Source organism: Hemitrygon akajei, chromosome 6 (assembly GCF_048418815.1).
Source record: "Hemitrygon akajei chromosome 6, sHemAka1.3, whole genome shotgun sequence".
Classification (NCBI taxonomy): Eukaryota; Metazoa; Chordata; class Chondrichthyes; order Myliobatiformes; family Dasyatidae; genus Hemitrygon; species Hemitrygon akajei.
The window spans coordinates 83,053,770-83,079,092 of record NC_133129.1 but is presented as its reverse complement, the minus strand read 5'-3'; the positions used below and the strand labels follow the sequence as shown (position 1 = coordinate 83,079,092).

At 41.9% G+C, this 25,323-nt stretch overlaps 1 protein-coding gene across 3 annotated transcripts in view; it reads left to right on the top strand.

Annotated features, from left to right (window-relative positions):
• The window catches only part of LOC140729194 (coiled-coil domain-containing protein 171-like), a 417,526-nt gene that overhangs the window by 104,690 nt on the left and 287,513 nt on the right, over window positions 1-25,323 (top strand). For all 3 annotated transcript variants that reach the window (XM_073048682.1, XM_073048685.1, XM_073048684.1), the window contains exons 12-14: window positions 4,833-4,922; window positions 6,364-6,564; window positions 21,729-21,896. In XM_073048682.1, coding sequence (XP_072904783.1) covers window positions 4,833-4,922; window positions 6,364-6,564; window positions 21,729-21,896 — 459 coding nt within the window. The remainder of the gene's footprint in view (window positions 1-4,832; window positions 4,923-6,363; window positions 6,565-21,728; window positions 21,897-25,323) is intronic.

Sequence of the window (25,323 nt, the reverse complement as noted above, 5' to 3'; positions counted from 1 at the left end):
AAGAGCTGCAGATACCCCTATGGGTAGCAATGAGAAAAAGAGAATCTATCATTACGTATCAATAATGCAGAAAGTGGAGTTATTGCTGAAGCTTGATCGTGGTGTGTCTGTGTGGTGTCTTACTGAAGAATATGGTGTCGGAACTACCAATGTATATGATTTAAGAAACACAAAGACAAGTTACTGAAGTTTTATAGTGACAGTGACATTCTGCATTTATTCCAATAAATCATTTACCATGTGTTTGATTTGGTTCATTTGAAGCTCTATATTTTTATGTTTTGTTGAATGTTTTTGTTGGAAATAAAAAAAATTTCTTGTCATTATTCCCTAAACAATACAGTATAACAATTATTTACATAGCATGTACATTGTATTTGGTATTATAAGTAATCTAGAGATGATTTAAAGTATACGGGAGGTTGTGCGTAGGTCTCGAGCTCCACTGGGTCCTAAAGTCCACCCACACTGGGACAGATTAAATAAGGGACTTGAGCATACGTGCTTTTTGGTATCTGTGGAGAGTCCCGGAACCAATAAGGAGGGATTCTGAAATCCGAAAAATTCTGAATTCTGAAATGCAACTGGCCCCAAGGATTTCGGATAAGGGATTGTGGACCTGTATTTGGTTGAAAGTCATGCTTGTCTTTATTATTCGAGGCATTGAATTCAAGAGTCAGGAAATGATGTTACACTTTATAACAATACTAGTTAGGCTGCATCTGGAGAATTGTATTAATTTCTGGTCACTCCATTATAGAAAGGATGTTGAGGTTTTGGAGAAGGTGTAGAAGCAGTTTACTGGGATGTTGCCTATATTAATGTGTATAAGTTTTAGGGAGACATTGGGTAAACTTGCATTGTATTCTCTGGAGCGGCGAAGATTGAGAGGAGATGTGACAGAATTTTATAAAATTATAAGAAGCATAGAATGGAGGTAACTTTTCCCCAGGATTGGAATGTGCTAAAAAGCATGTATTTAAAGTGAGAGGAAGACAGTTCGAAGGAGATCTGTAAATATAGAACATTACAGCACAGTATGGCTCACAATGTTGTGCCAGCTTTTAAACTTCACCAAGAGCAATCTAGTCCTTCCCTCCTACTCAACCCTCCATTTTTCTATCATTCATGTGTCTATATAAGAATTTCTTATATGTCTCTAATGTATCGACCTCTACCACCTTGGCAGGATATTCCATGCACCCACCACTCTCTGTGTGGGGGGGGGGGTCGAGAAAAGCTAACCCCCCCCCCATGCTTTCCTCCAATCACCTTAATACAAGTGCTACACCTGCCCTTATACTTCCTCCCTCGCCACCATTCAGGGCCCCAGACAGTCCTTCCAGGTGAGGCGACACTTCACCTGTGAGTCGGCTGGTGTGGTATACTGCGTCCGGTATGGCCTTTTATATATTGGTGAGCCCCGACGCAGACCAGGAGATCGTTTCGCTGAATACCTACGCTTGGTCCGCCAGAGAAAGCAGAATCTCCCAGTGGCCACACATTTTAATTACACGTCCCATTCCCATTCTGATATGTCTATCCATGGCCTCCTCTGTACCTTATATACCGGCTGGGTCGCCTCCAACCTGATGGCATGAACATTGACTTCTCTAACTTCCATTAATGCCCCTCCTCCCCTTCTTACCCCATCCCTGACACATTTAGTTTTTTTTTCTCTCGCTCTGCCCATCACTCTGCCTGTTCTCCATCTCCCTCTGGTGCTCCCCTCCCCCTTTCTCCCTAGGCCTCCTGTCCCATGATCCTTTCCCTTCTCCAGCTCTGTATCAGTTTTGCCAATCATCTTTCCAGCTCTTAGCTTCATCCCACCCCCTCTGGTCTTCTATCATTTCGCATTTCCCCCTCCCCTTCCTACTTTCAAATCTCTTAGTATCTCTCCTTTCAGTTAGTCCTGACGAAGGGTCTCGGCCCGAAATGTCGACAGTGCTTCTCCCTATAGATGCTGCCTGGCCTGCTGTGTTCCACCAGCACTGTGTGTGTTGTTTTACCTTAAATTTGTGCTCCCTTGTATTTGCCATTTCTCCCTTGGGGAAAAATGGTCTCTGACTATTCATTCTGTCTATGTCTTTTGTCATTTTGCATATATTTATCAAGTCTCCTCTCATCCTCCTTCACTCCAGACAAAAGTCCAAGCTTGTTCAACCTATCGTCAAAATACATGCCCTCTAGTCCAGGCAGCATCCTGGTTAAGTCACCTCTGCACACTCTCTCAAACTTCTATGTGCTTCAAATTTCAAGGTGACCAGAATTGAACATAATATTCCAAGTGTGGTCTAACCAGGTTTTTATAGAGCTGCAACATTGCCCCCTTGAGCTCAATACCCCGACTAATGAAAGCCAATACCATACATGTTCTTATAACTCTAAACTTGTGTGGCAACTTTAAGTGATCCATGGCGTGGACTCCAAGATTCTTCTGCTCTTCCACACTGCCAAGGATCCTGTCAATGCCCCTTTGCAGCCTACATTATCCATAACTCCACCCATCAACCTTCGTGTTATCTGCAAACTTACCACCCTTCCACTTCCTCATCCAAGTCATTAATAAAAATCACAAAGAGAAGGGGTCCTAGAACAGATCCCTGCAGAACACCACTGGTCACCAACCTCCAGGCAGAATACTTTCCACCTGGAACTACCCTCTGGCTTCTACCGACAAGCCAATTCAGTATCCACACAGCCAAGTTTCCCTGGATCTTGTGCCGTATCAAATGCCCTACTAAAATCCACATACAATCACATCTACTGCTCTACCTTCTTCAATGTGCTTTGTCACATCCTCAAAAATTTAAATCAGGTTTCTGAGGCATGACCTGCCCCTCACAAAGCCATGCTGAGTATTCCTAATCAGCCTCCCATAGAGTTGTTTCTTTAGAAGATGGAGGATCTTCCAGGAATATTATTGTGGTTAGTGGATTGCCTGGTAATTCTGATCAAAGAATGATTTCTGTGGACCTGAACAATATGTATTCTCTGGTGGCTCTTTTTGATAGGGAGTTGATAGGTTATCTGTGAAGTAGTCTGAGAAAAGTTTCCTTTCTGGGTGATTGAGAGGTTTGACATCAGTTTTCTAGAAAACAAATTAAACCCAATAAGGAATTGGGAACAAAATTCTAACTTGATAACTAATGCCATCTTTTTGACTTTGGTTTTTCTGTGAATGTGTAATTGTGTGATGTTGCACATAAGTGCAATCTTAGTTTCTTTTTGTCCAGGTTTGAATTAATTAATCTAGATTATCAGCAAATTTCACGTCACATGCCGGTGATAATAAACCTGATTTTGATTCTGATTCTGACATGATCAGTTGTGCTGATAATTTATGGAGTTGTTTTGATTGGCAGGGACTTAGAAGGATCATTTGAAATACTGTATTTGGACTAGGAGATACTCGTATATCTTTTTTAGTATTTGTCTCTACTTGTTAATAAGATCTATACTGCAGGTTGGGTGCTTTTACTGGCTGGAGAAAAGATTTTTTTGAGTATAAATTCATATTATATATGAGATTTGAATTTGTTTTAGGTTGAGGTAAACCACTATAGAGATAATGAAGACTGTACTGGGGCTAATTTGAAGACACAAATCTGCAAAATTCAGATTAGCTATTGAATTGTTTTTGTTCTTCTTACTTTTGTACTCTGTTCAGAAGGGGTGGGGAAGATGAGGTTCGAATTTTTTACCCAAGATTGCCAGGAGTCAGAAATGTAAACTGACTAGTGCAATCTGCAGTGTAAATCTAACAATGGAAATTAGTGTTAGATACTGAGGTTGAATAAATACATTGTATGAAGTTGGAATATAAGATAATTAAAAAGAGCATGTTATGTGCAAAATATTAACATTTTTTGAATATGACCAATGATCTCATATGGATAAATATAAAAGTATTAATTTTGTACTACTCAATACGAAATGAAATATAGGGCAGCACAGTAGTTCTACAGTACAGGCGTCGTCATCATCGTTAGGTTGCCCCTGGAATTTCCAGTTGGCAGACGATTTCCCTCCACGCCGCTCTGCCATATTGGGAAATCGTGAACTTGGCAGGTGACAGCAGTGGTTTGCCGTTGCCTTCTGGATGAGTTCACCACCTCTTTCAGTGGTTGACCAGGACATCTAAGTGCCTTGTCGTGCTCTTAGCGCTCCACAAACGCCTACTGGCCTGCCTTCTTAACTGCTTGACCATTAATCGGTCTCCTCCGCTCAATCTGCCAGGGCCAGACTTCACACACTGGGACAGACAAATCCCCTCCCTCACCGAGGGTCGAAGACCCGTTGGCTGCCCTCACCTGGTTTGGCCCGTCTGCCGAGACGGTTTACCCGGGGTGTGGCCACTGCACGTGCTGCAGCTACATGGAGCCACAGGTGAGAGCTGAGTCCCCAGTGGGGACCAAAGGTGGACGGGCTTGCCCTCAAAAAGGGCACGGCAGGCCCCCCACCAGAGGTGCTACCCCTCCCTAGACACCCCATACATCCCACAGTACAGGCAACCCAGGTTCAATTCCTGTCTCTCTGCCTCTAAAGAATTTGTACATTCTTCCCGTGACCGCATGGGTTTCCTCCGAGTTCTCCGGTTTCCTCTGACAGTCCAAGACATACCAGTTGTTAGGTTAATTGGTCACTGAATTGTCCCATGATTGGATTAGGATTACATTTGATGATTGCCGGATGGTGTGTGTTGAAGGGCCTGTTCTGCACAGTATCTCAGTAAAATAAATAAAACAAAATCTGACACAACTCAAAATTGAATCAGGTGAACTTTGCTTTAAAACTTGTACTTTCATCATCTTATTTTTGTCTTGTTCCAGCTAAACAGAGTGAAGGATTTATATGACAAGATAAATGAGCAGTGTGAGGCTTACAAAGAATTGATTTGGTCACGAAATGAAAATTGTGAGGTAGGAGCTGCTTTGATAATTTAAGTAGCAGTTCAGTTTGTATAACTATTTTAAATACTTTATCACTCTCTCATGTACATTCCTTTCTTGTCATTATTTTTATTTTGCAATTTTTTTGTCTTTTCTTATTTTGTGCATGTACTCTCCTTTTTCTGTGCTTTTCTGTTTTTTTTAATATATATCTCTTTGAGTTTTCCTATCTCTGTTCCACTCTCACACTTATGTTTTTTTCTCTCTCTTTCCTTCAAGCATTTTGCTCCTCCGAGACACAGTTCCACTGGCCATCTCGTTTACTGTATTTCCCATGCCATCTCTTCTTGTCTAAATGCTCTTTTGTGCTATATTTTATTCCTGTGCTGTGGCTCCCACATCATTTACTTTTGGTCCTATAATTTTCTCTAGCCACCTCAGTTATGTGTCCCCTCTGTGCACACCCCACCAGCCCCCCAACAACACCCACGATCCTCCGCCCCCAAGCTCCAAACCCTCCCCAGCTGCCCATCACACCCCCATCACCCAGCTACTCGCCACTTCCCCCATCTCCATTACCCCCACTACCCCCCCGTCCCCCTGCCCTCCCCCCTCTCCATTGGCCCCTTGACCCCGGTGCCCTTTGACCAGTCTGATCTCTCTCGACCCCCTCCTTCCCCCTCCTCCTCCATCATTCTCTCTCTCACCCACCTCCTCTCCCTCTCACTTCCAGCCCTCTCTATCCCTCTCTCCTCTGTCCCCTCACTCCTCTGCCCCTTTCAACTCTGCCCCCTCTCTCTCCATGCCTTCCACCCCCCCCTTGACCGCACTCTCCCTCTCTCCCCTTTCTCTCTCTCTCCGGCTCTCTCTCTCCCCTTTCTCTCTCTCTCTCTCTCTCTCTCCCCTTTCTCTCTCTCTCTCTCCCCTTTCTCTCTCTCTCTCTCCCCTTTCTCTCTCTCTCTCTCCCCTTTCTCTCTCTCTCTCTCCCCTTTCTCTCTCCCTCCCCTTTCTCTCTCCCCCTCTCCCCCCTCTCCCCCTCTCTCCCCCTCTCTCCCCCTCTCTCCCCCTCTTTCCCCCTCTCTCCCCCTCTCTCCCCCTCTCTCCCCCCCCTCTCCCCCCTCCCCCCCTCTCCCCTCTCCCCTCTCTCCCCTCTCTCCCCTCTCTCCCCTCTCTCCCCTCTCTCCCCCCTCTCTCCCCCCCTCTCTCCCTCTCTCTCCCTTTCTCTCTCTCTCCCCCTCTCTTCCCTTGCTCTCTCTCTCCCCTTCCCTTTCTCTCTCTTTCTCTCACCCCTTTCTCTCTCTCTTCTTCCTCCCCATGTAATAGAGTACACTCTCCTGTCCACTGGCACTCTTTTTTTCTCCCTTTATATAACTCTTTAGTGTGCTAATAATTCTTATTTAGAAATCTAGATTTTTCTCTGGTTTGTGTGCTGAATATCTGACTTCAATAAACACCAATTCTTATTCTTCAGAAAATTCAGGAAGAATTAGCAGAAGCAAATAAAAAGTTGAATCACTGGCGAAACGAATGTGTTGGAAAGGATGCGCTTATTGATAGTTTGAGCCTGGACCTACAAAATATGAAACATTGTTTTGAAATGGAGAAAAATTCTATTGTTGAAACTAAAAGTGAAATTCAAAAGCTGTCACGGGCTCATCAACAGGATACAGAGGTACATTATTAACATCAATATTTGCATTAATATGTGAAATTCCTTTGTGATCCATGTGGTAAACTTCGTTGTGCAGTGTATTTAACTTCTGTATTGAGTACATGTATTATTTAACTTTTCTAATGAAAATTGCTATTTTTCCTTCCAGTTAACACTAGAATTGAATACGTTTTATTGATCATAAAATGGTTAATGTCTGCATATTTTATTAGTCAGAAATTAAATATTCTTATAGTGTTTGCTTTGTTTTCAAACAGTACGCTGTTCATTATTACTTGAAAAACATACTTAGTTAATGTACTGCGGTCATCAATAATTCATTATGGATATCGTCATAAGTGTCTTCCAGTACTTCATGAGAAAAAGGAACAGGGTAGTATTGCCCTCATCTAGTGAAGCATAGGTTAGTTACAAGGCAACCATTGTTCTGTATTATCAACAGTCAGCTTTCCACAGTCAGCAGCTGCAAAATGGGCCACAGTTAACATTTCTGGACCAGAGAAACAAGCAAACAAGTTTGTTTTAAGTTGGAGGAAGAGTGGAGAAGGATGGATTGGAAAAGATGACTGCACATCTCTGATCAGGAGAGTCAGGGTTGTTGAGGGGATTCTACAATTATCAGAATTGCTGCTGATAAATTAATGTGGAATTGTATAGAAAATGATAAACTGGAAAAACACAATAGCTTTGGAGGCAGTACAGAGGATGTTCCCAAGGTTGATTCCAGAGGTGAGGGGATTAACCTATGAGGAGAGATTGAATTGCCTGGAACTATATTCACTGGAATTCAGAAGATTGAAAGAGGATCTTACAGAAACATATAAAATTATGAAACAGATGGATAAGACAGAGGTAGGAAATTTGTTTTCACTGGTAAATGAGACCAGAACTAGGGAACATAGCCTTGACATTGTAGAAATAGGTGTAGGATGGAGATGAGGAGAAACAGCTTTTCCCAGAGAGTAATGAATCCGTAGAATTCTTTGCCCAGGGAAGCAGTTTGCACTTCCTCATGAAATATATTTAATAATCAGACAGATGTTTGCATAGCAAGGGTTATTGGGAAAAGGCAGTTAGATGGAGCTGAGTCCACAGACAGAGAATCTTATTGAATGGTGATGCAGGTTAGGCAGGGCAGATGGCCTACTGCTGCTCCTGTTTATGTTTGGACCTGTAGAGTTTCCCTGGTGCCTTAAGTGTTGCTCTAGATTCCAGCATCTGCAGCCTCCTGTGTCTCCAATTTGGGGTCCCTAGGGGACATAATTGTATCATCGATGGCCATGTATGAGGTACCGGATGGTGGCTAATGCTACACTTTTATTTAAGAAAGGCTGCATGGTGAAGCCTGGGAATGGAGATGGGTGAGCTAGATGTCATTGGTAGGTAGGTTACTGTAAGGGAGTCTGAGAAACAGGAACTCATGCATGTGGATAGGTGAGAACTGATTTGGGATAGTCAGCATGGTGTTGTTCATGGGAAATCATGTCTCATTTACTTGGGTTTATTTGAAGGAAGAGGCAACCAAGGGATTCAGGGTAATGCTGCAGATGTTCCCTACATGGATTTTAGCAGGGCCGTTGACATAATACTCCATGGCAGGGTGGACTAAAAGGTTACATCACATGGAATCCAGGGCAAGTTAGTAAAATTGGCTTCATCTAGGAGACAGTGTGGTGATAAAGGTTTGCATTTTGGATAGAGGCCTGATGATAAGGAAAAGACATAAGATTGATGCTAATTATAAATTGAATTTTAGTGTAACGAGATGAGCACAAGTTAAAAAATATATAAATATAAGCAGGTTTATTTATAGGCTGTATCCTCTTATAAAAATAACTAGGCCATATTACAGTGCTTGACATAAATATTCAATCTTGTAGTGCTAGAATAAAAGTATTTTACAGCTGGAAGCAGACCATACTCCAAGTGGAACATTAAACAGCACACGTCTTTTATGCCAGGAGTTCATCTGTTGACTGTTGAGATTTCATTAAAGCTGGTGACAGGTTTCCCATGTAAAATGTACACCAATGATATCAATAATAGTATATTGTCGGTTTGCTGAATTGTAGTGCAGCTTTACTCAAAAAGTTACTTAACCAGTTTTTAAATTAATGCTCTTTGCTCTGCATGCCTGCTCTGTGACCCCTTATGCTCCAAACTGCTTACAGGACAGTACAGTCGTGCAACTGGTGGAGCCTCTGCTTCACAGCACCTGTGGCGCTGGTTCAATCCTGTCATTGGGTGTTATCCGTATGGAGCTTACATGTTTTACTTGTAATTGTGTGGGTTTTCTCTGGGTGCTCTGGTTTCCGAAAGATGCATGGGTTGATCAGTTAATCGGTCACTGTAGATTGCCCCTAGTGTGTTGGTAAGTAGTAGAATGTGGGGGAGGTTGATGGGAATGTGTGGAGATTTGAGAATCTGAGATTTGCTGTTATACCAAAGAATCTAGCAAATTTCGACAGATTTATTGTGGAGAGCATTGTAACTAGTTCTATCACCGCCTGGTATAGAAGCTCCAATGTGCAGGATTGAAGGAAGTTGCAGAGAGTTGTCGACTTGGCCAGCCCCGTCATCAGCATACCCCCTCCCTCTATTGAGGACATCTTTAAGAAGAGGTACCTTAAAAATCATTATCACTTTAGACGCTACCTTTCAGGACATGCCCTCTACTCATTACTTCCATTAGGGAGGAGGTACAGGAGCCTGAAGACCCACAGTCGATGTTTTAGGAATTGTTTCTTCCACTCTGCCAATAGATTTTTGAATAGTCCTTGAACTCATGAATACTACCTTGCTACCCTCTTTTGCTCTATTAATTTATTTTAACTTCTTGTAATTTTCCTGTATTGCTACCACAAAACATCAAATTTCATGACATTTGTCATTGACAGTAAAGCTGAATCTACTTGTAAAATTATTAGATTCTGTGCCCCTCCCGCAGCGCTCTACCTTTGCCATTCCCAACATCCTTTTCTCCTGTCAGATTTACAATTGTACTCTCTGCTCCATGTTAACAAATACAGTACTCTGCAAATTCTCCCCCTCTCCCTCATAAAATATACCAACCAGTTTATCCCTTCTTAATAATAATAGTTACTAATCTTATTAAAAGCCAAATTAGTCCCTTCTTCCAGCAATAGGTCTGTAGCCTTCCATGCTGTGACAATTCAAGTGCTCAGCCAGAAACCTCATAAATGCTGTCTGCAACTCTGCTTCCATTATTACCTCAGATTATATATTCCAAGTACTTGCTACTCTCTGGGTAAAGAAGTCTCACTCTTTAACCCCTCGAAATCTCTTAACTCTTACCCTGAATCTATGTCCTTCCATTTTATCTACCTATTTTTGCTGTCTATCTTATCTTTACCCCTCAAAATTTACATCTCAATCATGTCTTCGCAATCTTCACTCCAGGAAAACAGAATTTGCCTCCCCAATGTTTTCTCATAATTGAAATGTTTCATCCCAGACCATATCCTGGTGAATCTCCTTTGCATCTCTGCAAAGCTCTATAAGTACAATTCTTTTTACAAGTTGATGTAGGAAGAGGAGCTAGAGATCAGAGCCACAGAAGGTGGAGATGGGGACCAAATGAGGAAGCAAATAAGGCCTCATCATTGAAGAACAGTGGTCCTCAACCACTGGGCTGCGGACTGGTACCGGGCCGCAAAGTATGTGCTACCGGGCCGCGAGGAAACGATATGATTTGGCGATATGAAATGATGAGTCAGCTGCACCTCTCCTCATTCCCTGTAACACCCACTGTTGAACTTGAACGCACGCGAGGTCATCAGTTGCCTAAATGCAGTGATACTCCAGCACCAGGGATCACTGGTTGGCCTCGGGTAACCGGCCACCTCGCGCGGTCGGGGAGATGTGCCATTACTACTAGCCTAGAGCGCGGACAGTTGGGAGTCGCTTCTAAACCTGTTTACCGCACTGAATGTTTGTGGGGAACCAGGTGCTAAAATATTCGCAGACGACCTAATTCAGGCTCAGGGCTTTGTAAGTAGCAGAGCAGCTACCTCATTGCAATCTACTGAAAGTCATCCCTCAAGAAAAACTTTTGTCAGCCAATAGATCCTACCTACCTACAAGGGGGGTGGGTGTGCGCCCTGTCACACTCCCCCTCGCTCTCCGGACTGCAACTGCTGCGGTCCCGGCACAGGGACCTCCGGCCCTTACCTTGTCCTCTCACTCCACCCACGACCAGCCGTGTCTGGCAGCAGGCGAGTGGGAAGCTGGCATTCAGGCCCGGAGGCTGTCTAATGAGGCAATGAAGCCTTCAAAACTGCTTCTGTACATTGAGTCCAAGCACCCTTCACTTAAAGACAAATCCGTTGAGTTTCTTGAGCAAAAAAAACATGAGCAAGCGGGACAGAAGCAAGTGCTGAGAGCCACGAAAAGTAAATTGCGGAATAGACTGGACATAAGGAGCCCCCTTCGAGTATCGCTGTATTCCGGTCGTTATTAACACCACCACCCACCCCCATTGGCCGGTCCGCAAGAATATTGTCAATATTAAACTGGTCCGCGGTGCAAAAAAGGGTGGTGACCCCTGTTGAAGAATATATTCACCCAGTGTGTAGAGAGACAATGTACTTGCAGGCTAGACTTAATAAGATGCTCCTTGCTGTGATCTGTGACCTTCTAAGATATCAAATGCAAACATAAACACCTACGTCAGGATGCTGTTCATCGACTGCAGCTCAGCATTTAATACAATCATTCCCTCAATCCTGATTGTGAAGTTGCAGAACCTGGGCCTCTGTACCTCCCTCTGCGATTGAATCCTTGACTTCCTAACTGGAAGACCCCAATCTGTGTGGACTGACGATAACATATCCTCCTTGCTGACTATCAATGCTGGTGTATCTCAGGGGTGTGTGATTAGCCCACTGCTCTAACCTCTGCAGACACATGACTGTGTGGCTCAAATACCATCTATAAATTTGCTGACGATACAACCATTGTTGGTAGAAGCTCAGGTGGTGATGACAGAGCGTACAGGAGTGAGATATGCCAACTAGTGGAGTGGTGCCACAGCAACAACCTGGCACTCAGCGTCAGTAAGACGAAAGAGCTGATTGTGGACTTCAGGAAGGGTAAGATGAAGGAACACAAACCAATCCTCATAGAGGGATCAGAAGTGGAGAGAGTGAGCAGCTTCAGGTTCCTCAGAATTAAGATCTCTGCGGATCTAACCTGGTCCCAACGTATCAATGCAGGTATAAAGAAGGCAAGACAGCGGCTATACTTTATTAGGAGTTTGACGAGATTTGGCATGTCAACAAATACACACAAAAGCTTCTATAGTTGTACCGTGGAGAGCATTCTGACAGGCTGCTTCACTGTCTGGTATGGAGGAACTACTGCACAGGACAGAAAGAAGCTGCAGCAGGTTGTAAATCTAGTCAGCTCCATCTTGGGCACTGGCCTACAAAGTACCCAGGACATCTTTAGGAAGCAGTGTCTCAGAAAGGCAGCGTCCATTATTAAGCCCCAGCACCCAGGGCATGCCCTTTTCTCACTGTTACTATCAGGTAGGAGGTACAGAAGCCTGAAAGCACACACTCAGCGATTCAGGAACATCATTTTCCCCATTGCCATCTGATTCCTAAATAGACATTGAAGCTTTGGACACTACTTCACTTTTTTTTAAGTATACAGTATTCTTGTTTTTGCACATTTTAAAAATCTATTCAATATACATAATTGATTTACTTGTTTTTTATTATTTTTTTCTCTCTCTCTGCTAGATTATGTATTGCATTGAACTGCTGCTACTAAGTTAACACATTTCACGTCACATGCCGGTGATAATAGACTTGATTCTGCTACGTAATTATGGATTGCTTTCACAAGTGAAGTCAACATCACCGTCATACTCTGCTTCCTAATCTTAAATTCATTCTATGCTGCTGTTGATGTATGACATCTTTTATATATAGCACCCCAGTGCTGCATTAGGAAAGTCATTGTTGTCCCCTACTTAATGAGAGACTTCATCCTAACAGTCTCTTAAACTTTGGGATAAAGTGATTCAGAACAGGGATTTGTTAGCTTTGCTGTTTTTCCCAAAATGCAAACTACTAGATTATAGTCATATAGTTTATCAAGCTTTGTTTCCTGGCCCTGAAATGAGGGGAATTCCATTCATCCAGTGTACAGCTGGTGGTCTGCCATCAGGCAGCTTTCTCAAGGGCTGAGCGGCCTAATTCTGCCCCTCTGTTTTAAGGTATTATACCATAGTAGTTTGCGCAACTCCTTCCTTATATGGTATGAGATATGAACCATTTTTCAAGGCCATGCTGAAAGATGAAATCTGGGTGGGGAAAAAAAAGAGGCAACATGTGCTTGGAGGCAGAGAATGTGAGTGAGGTCTTAAATGGAACATAAGATGTTACATTAAAATGCAAGCCTTTTGCCCCACAATGTCGTGCCAACCTTTTAGCCAACTCCAAGATCAATCTAATCCTCCCCTTTCATGTAGCCCTGCATTTTTCTATCAGCTAGTCTTTTAAATGTCCTTAATGTATTTACCTCTATCACCACACTGACAGTGCATTTCACTTGTCTACCATTCTCTGCATAAAAATACTTAACCTCTGACATCCCCCCACAATACTTTCCTTTAATCACTTGATATTATGCCCCCTCATAGTAGCTATTTCCACCCTGGGAAAAAATCTCGGCCTGTCCACTTGGTCTATACCTGTTGTATTGTACACGTCTATTAAAGTCACCTTTCATCCTCCTTCATTCCAAAGAGAAAAGCCCTAGCTTTTCACAAGACATGCTTATTATTACAGGCAGCTGCCACATTCTTCCTATGAGGCAACCAGAAGTGGGCACAATATTTCAAGTCTGGTTGAGGCAGGGTTGATAGAACTGCAAAATAACCTAGTGGTTCTTGACTCCCTCAACTAATGAAGGCCAGCAGACCATATGCTTTCTTAATAACTCTATTTTAAGTGACCATAAGGATGTGGACCCCAGCATCCCTTTGTTTCTCCACACTGCTAAAAATCCTGCTGTTAACTGTGTATTCTGCCTTCAAATTCAGGTTGAACTCTTAACTGCTACTTCTCAGCCCAGCTCAGCATCCTACCAATGTTGTGTTGGAACTCTTGTCAACCTAAACAATCCACAACACCACTAATATTCATGTCATCTGCAGACGTACTAACCTACCCTTCCATTTGCTTGTCCAAGCCATTCACAAAGAGCAAGGGTCCCAGCATAGATTCTTGAGAACACCACTATTCACTGACATCCAGGCAGAATATGCTCCATCTGCAACCATCCTCTGCCTTCTACGGGCTAGCCAAGACTGAATCCTCACAACCAAATTTCTCTGCATCCATGCCTCCTGACTCTCTGAAGGGGTTTACCACGGCAAGCGTAATCAAATGCCTTACTAAAATCCATATATACTGCATCCACTGACCTACCTTCATCAATACACTTTGTCAGATCCTCAAAGAATTAAATCAGGCTTGTGAGGCATGACTTACATCTAACAAAGTCATGCTGACTATCTCTAATCAGACTACACTTGTCCAAATGCTCATAAGTCTTGTCTCTAAGAATCTTCTCCAATATTTTGTCTGCCTCTGAAGTGAGACTCACTGGTCTATAACTGCCAGGGTTAGCCCTACTCCCTTCCTTGAAGAAAGGAATAACATTTGTCACTCTCCAAACATCTGGTACTACTGTTGTGGCTAGTGAGGATGCAAAGATTATCGCCAAAGCCACAGCTTGTAGTAGTAGTCTGGGATAAATCCATCCATACCCGGGGATTTACTTAGCCTTTCAAAAGTCCCAGCACATCTTCTTGCTTAATGTCAACATGTTGTCAACATGAGCCTGGTTTATGCTGTCCTCACAATCCTTAAGGTTCCTCTCATTGGTGAAAATTGAAACACAATACCTCCTAGACCTATCTGACTGTTGCTGCCAAAAAATATTTATAACGTGGGTGATGATATATCTGATTCTGATATGGCTCTGTATTGTGGATTGAGAGAGTAAAGAGGCAGGGAGAGGTGAATCACGGTTGGGGAAAGGGGAGAGAGTGGAAAGTACCAGAGAGATATTCTGTAATGATAAATAAACTATTTATTTGGAATCAAATAACCTTGCCTGGTATCTCAGGGCTACATCTGAGCCAACCCCTACCATGCCACTCCTCTGCTACCTGTCCTACACCCCTCCTGCAGCGCCCCACCCTCACCATTCCTAACATCCTTTGCTCCTGCCAGATTTCCAGACTGACTGTTGCTCCAATGGACAGATTTTAATCTGTCCATTGTAAGGTGTTGCACTTTGAGAGATCAAATATAAAGGGACAATATATTGTTATGGCAAGATCCTTCACATTGTTGATATATAGAGGGATCTTGGCATCCAAGTCCATAGCTCTTTAAAAATGGTTGCACAGGTTGATAGGGTGGTAAAGAAGACATATAGCATGCTTGCCTTTATTAGTCAGTGCTTCTGAGTGCAAGAGTTAGAAGCTGTGTTACAGCTTTATAAAACTAATTTGGCCTTCATTTCTGGTCACTCCATTAGAGAAAGGAGGTGGAGACTTTATAAAGGGGGCTGAAGTAATTTTTTAGGATGTTACCTGTATTATAAGGCATGTGTTGTGAGGAGCAGTTAGACAGACTTGGGTTTATAAGATTATGAGAGGCATAGATTGAGTAGACAGCTGATATATTTTCCCAGGTTCAAAGTGGGCTTGTGGGCTTGCAATTAAGGTGAGAGCAGTGCAAGTTCAAAGGAGACATGCAGAACAAGTTTGGGACATGTAAGAGTGGTGGGTATCTGAAAGTGTTTCCAGGGGTGGTTGTGAAGGCAAATATTAAAGGGGCATTTAAAAAGTGCTTACGTAGCTACATGGATGTGCAGAGAAGGGGGGATGTATACATTGTGTAAATTAATCAAAGGGATTAATTTAGTTAAATGTTTAATTTAGAACAACATCTAGGGTTGAAGAGTGTTCGTGTGCTGTCTATCTACAGTTGGTTTCTTGATTTGTAACTAAGCTGAATATTGAAGAAAATTGCTGCTTGGCAACTATGTATTTCAAGAATATGCTTCTTGGAATTTTCTGCCATACATGTCAAACATTTCACAAATGGAGATATTAAGGACTACTTTCTCTTGTATGATAAATCAAAGTTCCAAAGTCAACTTCACTTAATAGGTTAGAAATCTTCCTAAAGGGATCTGATTCTTCACATCTTGATCTTGCATGACTGACCTTGAGCTTTATGATCTCCTCACACAACTGCACAAGACTTTTTATTGGACTAAACTTTTTATTAAGAGCTAAGATCATCCATAACAGGCGAAGTGAACGACAATGCATGACTTTATAATGTTTCAACTAGTATCCCAATAGCACTGATGAACTGAATGAAAATCTCTGCTGCTTGTTATCCAGGTTTTTGGCTGCTATATTATACTTCTGTTTGGTTTAGTGACAAAGCAGAGAAATTATAACACATACTCTCATTCTAAATTGGATAAACAGTCTCATTCTAAATTGGATAAACAGTTTTGTAGAATGTCATAACTGAAAATTAAGGTCTTAAGAATAAATGCTTTTGCCTGTTAAAGTACAGCACTTGTTACTAGAAGGAATGGGTTTATTTATAGTAGAGTTGAAATATGAATAGTACAGCTGCTGAGATTTTCATTTAAAAAATTCATCTTATATTAAGTTACCAATTTAATAATTTTAAAGAAAAATATAAATTATATAATTTGTAAATAGGACTCAAAAGTTTAAATCAACTAGGGTTCAAAAATTTAAAATGCAACTTAAATGACCTTGAGCCTCCTCCATCACTTAAAAGTTGATGGTTGATCTGATTATAACTGTACTCTCTCTGCACCCACAATTGTGTGGCTAAGCACCGCTCAAAACACCATTTATAAATTTGTCGCTGATGCTATTGTTGGCAGAATTTCAGATGGCGACAAGGATGTGTACAGGAGTGAGTTAGATCAGCCGGTTGCTTCCATCAAGGAGGTGGTGCAGGAGCCTGAAGACACATACTCAATGTTTAGGAACAGCTTCATCCCCTCCCCCATCAGATTTGTGTGTGAACCCATGTGAACTACCTCACTTTTTTTTCCTTTTTTGCTCTCTTTTTGCACTACTTACTTAATTTTATATACATTTCTTATTGTAATTTATAGTTCATTTATTAAGTATTGCTATGAAGTGCTTCGAGTGATTGGTTATGGCACACATCAACCATAACCTAACGGTCAACCTCGGCGCTTTGCAATATGCCTACTGGAACAGCAGGTCAATGGCAGATGCCATCTCTCTGACACTACATTCCTCCTTAGAACACCTGGAGAATAAAGACGCATATGTAAGGCTCCTTTTCATTGGCTACAGCTCTGCCTTTAATACCATCATTCTAAATAAACTGATTCCTAAGCTCCGGAACCTGGGTCTTAGCACTCAGATCTGCAGCTGGATCTTCAACTTCCTCACAGACAGGACCCAGGCTGTAAAAATAGGGGACATGCTCTCCTCTACAATCACTCTGAGCACTGGTGCCCCACAAAGCTGTGTACTCAGCCCCCTGCTGTACTCACTGTACACCCATGATTGTGTAGCCAAGTTTCCATCGAACTCAATATATAAGTTTGCTGATGACACCACAATTGTAGGCCATATCTTGGGTAATGATGAGTCTGAGTACAGAGAGGAAATTAAGAACCTGGTGGTATGGTGCGAAGACAATAACCTATCCCTCAACGTCAGCATGACGAAGGAATTGGTTGTTGACTTCAGAAGGAGTAGCGGACCGCACAACCCCATCTACGTCAGTGGTGGGCAGGTGGAATAGGTCAAAAGCTTTAAGTTCCTCGGGGTGAATATCACAAATGACCTGCCTTGGTCTAACCAAGCAGAGTCCACTGCCAAGAAGGCCCACCAGCGCCTTTACTTCCTGAGAAAGCTGAAGAAATTTGGCCTGTCCCCTAAAACCCTGACTATTTTTTATAGATGCACCGTAGAAGGCATTCTTCTAGGGTGCATCACAACCTGGTATGGAAGTTGTCCTGTCCAAGACCAGAAGAAGTTGCAGAAGATCGTGAACATAGCCCAGCACATCACACAAACTAATCTTCTATCCTTGGACTCACTTTACACTGCACGCTGTCGGAGCAGTGCTGCCAGGATAGTCAAGGACATGACCCACCCAGCCAACACACTTTTTGTCCCTCTTCCCTCCGGGAGAAGGTTCAGGAACTTGAAGATTCGTATGGCCAGATTTGGGAACAGCTTCTTTCCAACTGTGCTGAACAGATCCTGACCCGGATCTGGGCCATACCTTCCAAGTATCCGGACCTGACTTGCACTACCTTACTTCCCCTTTTCTATTTTTTTATTATGATTTATAATTTAAATTTTTATTATATTTACTTTGATTTGTATTTCAGGGAGCGCGAAGCGCAGATTCAAATATCACTGTGATGATTGTATGCTCTAGTATCCATTGTTTGGTGACAATAAAGTAAAGTATTGCAATGTCTGCTGCCACAAAACAACAAATTTCATGACATATGCCAGTGATGTTAAACCTGATTCTATTTCTGAATTCTGTATTCCAATGTACTCTCAGTGACCTTTCACCCCTTCTTTATTAAGAATCTATTAAACTCCATTGGAAAAATGTTAAGATTCTGCTTTTGGTGTCATCTGTAAACTTAATAACCATGCACTTTATATTCTCATCCATATTGTTGCTACTGATTAAAAACAACATTGGGCCTAGCACTGACCCCTGAAGCACAACACTGGTCATGAACCTCCAGACCAATGAGCAGCCTTCCACCCTCACCCTTTGCTTTCTCCTATCATGCCAATTCTGTATTCAATTAACTATCTTTCCCTGGTCACGTACAATCTAAACTCTCCAGTTTAGCCTACCATATGGAACTTATCAAAGACCTTGCTGAAGCCCGTATAGACTATGCCTACTTCCCTTCCCTCATTGACCTCCTGGTCACTTCTTCAAAAAATTCAATCAAATTTGTGATATAATCTTCCAAGCACAAAGCCATGCTGACTATCCCTAACCAACTTCGGCTGCGTGCATATCTTATCCTTCATAATCCGTAACCAATAACTTGCCCAATGCAGGTGTTAGGCTTCTTGTTTAACAGGATTTTTTTTTCTTTGCAGGTCTTCTTAAATAAAGACACAACATTAGCCACTTTCTGGCTTCTTGCACTTCACCCATCACTATACCTTAGGCAGGCTTATTACAATTTTGCACTAGCTTCTCGCAGTTTTCTAGGATATAACTGATCAGGCCCTAGAAATTTATCTACTGTGCCTTCATGTTTAGATTAGTTTAGAGACTCAGCATGGTACAGGCCTGTACCTGACCTTGCCTGTCTTCCTGTCTTGCCCTTAACTCGTGAACTTCAGGAATACGCAGACTTTGAAATCTCAGCATTTCAAAAAGGATCCAGTGCTTTCCTGGCGTATATGATGAATAAACTCTTCTTCAGGTTCCACAACCTTGGGGATCTTCTTTAACTTAGCACCCTTTCCCTGAACTCACTTTGCATGACCTTGTGCTACTAAGGGGTTACTGACTCCCTGTAGCTCCTATCTATCATCTCCTCATTGTCCAGTACGTGCTGCAGGACCTTGAGCTGCAGCTCAGTGCAATGTGTGCAGATGTAGTTATCAGAAGGACTGCAGGTCTCCCAAAGTTCCTACATCTCACACAAGGAACATACCATTAGCTCTGGGCCCATTCCCAGTGCACTAGCTATGTAATAGCAGAAAAAAAACTGACCAAAAACTTACTTGGAGCCCATATCTATACATGACTAAGCCTGTTGAGCCAAAGCCAGACCATTCTAACACTGTGCCACTCACACAATGGCCACTCCTCTTGCACCTCCTTTCTTGATGTTGCTCTCTCACTCACTGCGTAAAACAGTGACTCACTCCCAACAAGGCTTGCAGTTTTTAAATGACTCCCGCCCTGCAAGACGTCGCTTTCTCACTCAATACTTCAAACGGTGACCTTCAACCAGATTTGATAGATGAAGTGGTGGCAAATGCTGCCCTGAGATTCTGGAAATATATACACCCCTCATAGTTTTATGAAACTCAATAGGTTATCCTTCAGCATCCTTCTTTCATGTGACCAGAAACTTTGCTTATCTGATCTCTTACAGCTACAGCCCCCCATTCCAAGTAATATCGATGAATCCCTGGGTGTAGTGTAGTGATTAGCTCAATGCCTTACTAAATCAGTGACCCAGGTTCAGTTCCCGCCACTGCCTGTATGGAGTCTGTACGTCCTCCCCATGACTCTGTGGGTTTTCTCCGGGTACTCCAGTTGCCTCCCACAGTAGGTTAATTGGCCATTTTAAATTGTCCCATGATTAGGCTAGGATTAAATTGGGGGTTGTTAGGTGGTGTGGCTCGACATATCGGAAGGGCCTATTCTACGTTAAATCTCAATTAAAAATGGAACTTAATCCAGAAATAATGTATTCTGTGAAGTCAAATTCTGGTGGAGCATATAGAGTATATAGCAAGGATCTTGGGTATACAGAGGGACCTTGGAGCGCAGTTGCATAGCAACTTGAAAGTGGTGACATGTAGATAGGGTGATAAAGGCGGCAGTTTTTATGCTTGTCTTCGTAGGCTGGGCAGTGAGTTTAGGAGTTGGAATGCCATGTTGCAGTTGAATGAAACATTGGTTAGACTGCACTTAGATTGTTATGGACTGGTACTGATTGAAACATTACAGGAAGGATATGATAACAATAAAACAAATCCAGAAGGGATTCACCAGGATATGTTTGGAATGGAGGGCTGTAGTTATAGAAAGAGATCGGATAAGCAGTTTATTCTCATGTGAAAGAAGGATGCTGAAGGATAATGTTTTGAGTTTCATAAAATTATGAGGGATGTTGATATACTGCACTAAGTAGCCAGAGATATTTTCCAGAATTTTAGGGCAGGACAATCCAGAATTAGCAGGCATACTGTAGATCTAATGTGAGTGGTGAGAAAATTGAACAAAATATGATGGGTAAGTTTTTCATGTGGAAGATAGTGAATATCTGGAATGAGCTGCTAGAGGAAGTTGTGGAGCCAGCTCCAATTACAGCATTTGATAGCTATTAGGACAGGTAGACAAGCACTCTACATGGAAAGACATGAAGGGGTATAGGCCCAATGTAGTCAAAAGGGATTCGATAGATATGTCTCCATGAATGAGGAGGGCCAACCAACCAGGAGTGCTGCATGTTGCTTAGATCCATAATATTAAGCTCATGAATAGTTTAAAATTATTTTTAATTGGTAGTTTGGTTTTGAATTCCTTATGGTTCAGTGATTTTTTTTTCTTTGACTAAGTACTGGATTCAATTTTTCTGATGTCAATATATGCTAGGCAAATGTTGCCCATGGGGAAAACATGACACACTCTCCAGATTACACGAAGGTTGCCAGTCGTTTACTGACCAGGACAGCATGTTTAAATGTTTGAGGCAGATGTGTTCAAGCCTTTGTGACTTACAAGTTTGTAATAAGGTAGAATGTCATGTAGATTTAAAGATGTGTAACAAACTGTAATATTGATAAAAACACAGAGAATGTTGGAAATAGGTACAAGTAAAGCAGCATCTATGAAGAGAAGTAAAGAGTTACAGTTGCAGGTTGATAGTTTTGTCAGAATACTTATTAGTTTATTTTATAGCAGCAAATGGAAGGCGAGTCAGTGATCTTTAGTTGTATTTTAAACACATTTTCTCTGTTGTTGGAACACTGCTTGGTGATTTATCCAAGTACATATATAATTGATATGGATGCTTGTCCTCAGATGGCTATATTCATGAAATATGGTTCTAGAACTGGACTCAGTTCATCCACAATTACAAAGAGATATTGAAAAATCTCCCTACTCAATACATTTAATGTATTGAGTTGTTTATTGAGCTATGTCCATGTCAAGTCATCAGTTTCTGTTCTCAGTTACTAATTGTAGCTGTATTTGATTTAAAATTTTAATTTGATGTTTTATCCTTTCTTCCCTGCTGTTTGCAGCATTTTTGGACCACTATTGTAGTAAAACTGGTATGTTTTCTCACAGGAAAAACTGGCCTTCCTTCACAGCTTGTACCAGCGTCTAATGGCAGGATGTGTAGTCATGAAACAATCAGACGGCATGCTGGCAAAATTCTCCTGGACAGAACTATGCTCTATTCTGCAAGAAAATGTTGATACCCTTATTTCAGATCTTAACAAGGCCAGTGAAAAGGTAATGCTAAGATTTCAGATCTCGTGACATTTGTCTGTATTGCAGCGTGATTTAAACAAAAAACTTGATAGTTCATTTTAAAAATAATTTTTTATTTAATAGTTTACAAACATTGATTATAATTTGCCTCAGATGCGGTTTGAGCTCTCTCCTTAAGGCATGCAAATTTAACTGAAGTATGAGTGAATTCTCCAAGTACCATTTATCTTACAAACAAATCTTAAAGTTATTGTATACTTTTAACTTAGATTTTCTAATTTCATGACAATATTAGCTACAGGGACCTAATTAAGAAAATAAAATATAAATTTTAACGAGAAGAAAATTCAAAGCATTTGCTTTTTCTTTCCAGTGTTGAAATGAAACTTTATTCAAAACATAACATGACAATATACACCTACTAGATAATTTACATAAAATCAGGTCCATACTATCTGTTTCTGTGTTTAATTTGATTAATATTTATATGTCCACAACACATTTGATGTTTACTTTTCCATCTCAAATTCTCATCATTTACAATTCTGAACAGAACCTAGAACATAGTACAGAAAAGGGACAGGCCCTTCAGCCCACAAAGTTCTTCCAAACCAATTATAGTGGTAATCAAATAACCAACTAAACTAATCCCTTCTGCCTACACAGTGTCCATATCCTTCCATTTCACTCACATTCACGTGCCTGTCTAAATGTCTTTGTTCCTTTTCATGCTTGTGGCATGTCGAGTGGCTTTTTTTTGCTGTTTCCTTAGCATTTGTCTGTTTTCATGAGGCCAAATTGCTAGATCGATGCTCAACCCAGCCCAGGTGAAAAGCGTGCAAGGAGCTGGCTGGATTTGAATCCGTGACCATTCGCCTTGAAGTCCAGCACTAATACCACTACACTACCAGCCAGCAAAACGTCTCTTAACAGCCCCCAATGTATCTGCTTCTACTGCCAGTCCAGACAGTGCATTGCATTCCAGGCACACGCCATTCTCTGTGCAAATAAAAATTGCCATAGAGTTCTATAACACTATGGCTCAGCAAAAGGACCTTTGGCTCATCTAGTCCATGCTGAACCATTAATGTGCTCAATCCCATCAACCAGTACCCATAGCTTTCCATACTACTCCCAGCCACGTACCTATCTGAATTTATCTTAAATGCTAAAATCAATTTCTCTTTCACCATTTGTGCTGGCAGCTCGTTCCACGCTCTCACCACCTCTGAGTGAAGGTCCCCTCATGTTCCACTTAAACATTTTACCTTTCACCCTTAACCTATGACCTCAACTTGTAGTCTCACCCAACTTCAGTGGAAAAAGCCAAGTTACATTTATCTTACTTAGACCACTCAAATTTGGATCCCTCTATAAATTCTCCTCTCAACTTCTACGCTCCAGGGAATAAAGTTCTAATGTTTTCAACCTATAACCGGGGTCCTCAAGTCCCGGCAAGATGCTTGTAAATTCTCTCTGCTCTCTTTCCATCTTAATTACCAAGATTGCACACGATACTCCAAATTAGGCCTCACCAACATCTTAAACAATTCCATAGTTCCATTTAATATCAGAGAATGTATACAATATACAACCTGAAATTCTTCCTCCTCACAGACATCCACAAAAACAGAAGAGTACCCCAAAAAAACAGTGATAGTAAAACTGTTAGAACTCCAAAACCCTCTTCTCCCCCTCCCTCACACAAACTGCAGTGAAGTATCAACCCTCCCCCTCCCATTTCAGCAAAGAGTATCAGCACCCACCATCCACCAAGCAAGCAATAGCAAAGACCCCAAGAGAGACCACAATATGCAGTACAACAAAAACTAATCATTCACCTGACAATTCAACATGCTAAGTCTCTCTCTCTCTCTCTCTCTCTCTCGCTCTCTCGCTCTCTCTCTCTCTCTCTCTCTCTCTCTCTCTCTCTCTCTCTCTCTCTCTCTCTCAGGTGTCAATCAGCAATAGGTGAGACAAAAACAAAACAACTCACTGATTATGGTGTTAAAGTTTGCCAAGTTATTTTTTCTCGAGTTCTCCGATTCGCGGATCGTCTGCAAACTCACCTTCACCAATGAGAGAAAGGGAGGGAGCGATTCCCTGAGTACCGAGACTTCTGACAGCTGATCTGCTGTTCCGATATTACTTTTTCTCTCATGACGCTTCAGTCCACTACACTGACCAAGAATTGGCTCATCCATGGGGCTACGAAGCCTCGAACCCTGGAGGTGTGCTCATCTTTTAGGCCCCGCCCTTGGGATATCAAAAACGACTGGTCAGTGAACCCTGGGAACGGGTCCCATCATTAAAAAGGACTGCAGTTTGAATGCAGCTGCAGGACAAGGACAGCAACAGAACCCCATCCACCTTGAAAAGGAAAGAAAGAGCCATCAAAGATAGAAATTAAGCTGTTTCCGTCAATGAGCTCGAAGAAGCTGCTCTCATGCCATTGTAGCTCCGCCAATTTCAACATCACACCCCAACTCCTGTACTCAATATATTAATTTATGAAGGCCAATGAACCAAGAGCTTTGTCTACCTGTGATGCCCCTTTCAAGAAATTACGGATCCGTATTCCCAGATCCCTCTGTTTTTCCGCACTGCTTGGTGCCGTACCACTCACCATGTAAGACCTACTCTGAGGTAGTCATCCCAAAATGTAACATTTCACACTTGGATGCATTAAATTCACTCTACCATTTTTCAGCCTTTTTCACCAGCTGCAAGCTTTGACAGCCTTCCTCGCTGTCTACTACACCCCAATCTTGGTGTCAGCCTTAAATTTGTTGATCTAGTTAACCACATTATCATCCAGATTGTTGATACTGATGACAAAATTAGCTATCCTCCAATCCTCCAGCACCTCACCCGTGGCTAAGGATGTTTTAAGTATCTTTGCTAGTGCCCCTGCAATTTCTGCACTCGTCATCCAGAGGGTCTAAGTTAACACATTGTCAAGCCCTGGAAAATTATGCACCCCGATTTTCCTGAAGTCAGCAAGCACCTGCTCCTCTGTAATCTCTATAGGGTCCATGATCTTGCTGCTGCATTACTTCACACCTATAGACTCTGTGCCCATCTCATGAGTAAATACAGATTGAAAAAATCCATTTGCGATCTCCCTCATTTCTTTCAGCTCCACACATAGATTATCACTCTGATCTTCCAGAGGACCTATTTTGTGCCTTGCTATCCTTTGGCTCTTAATAAATCTGTAGAAGCCCTTAGGATACTCCTTTGCCTTGACTGCTAGAGCAACCTCATGTCTTCTTTTAGCCCTCCTGATTTCCTTAAGCATTCTCTTGCATTTCTTATACTCTTCAAGTACCTCATTTTTTTCCAGCCTGCATATACCTGCTATGTATCTCCTTCTTTTTCTTAACCAGGACCTTAATGTCCCTTGAACACCAAGATTCCCTAAATCTGGTATCCTTACTTTTTATTT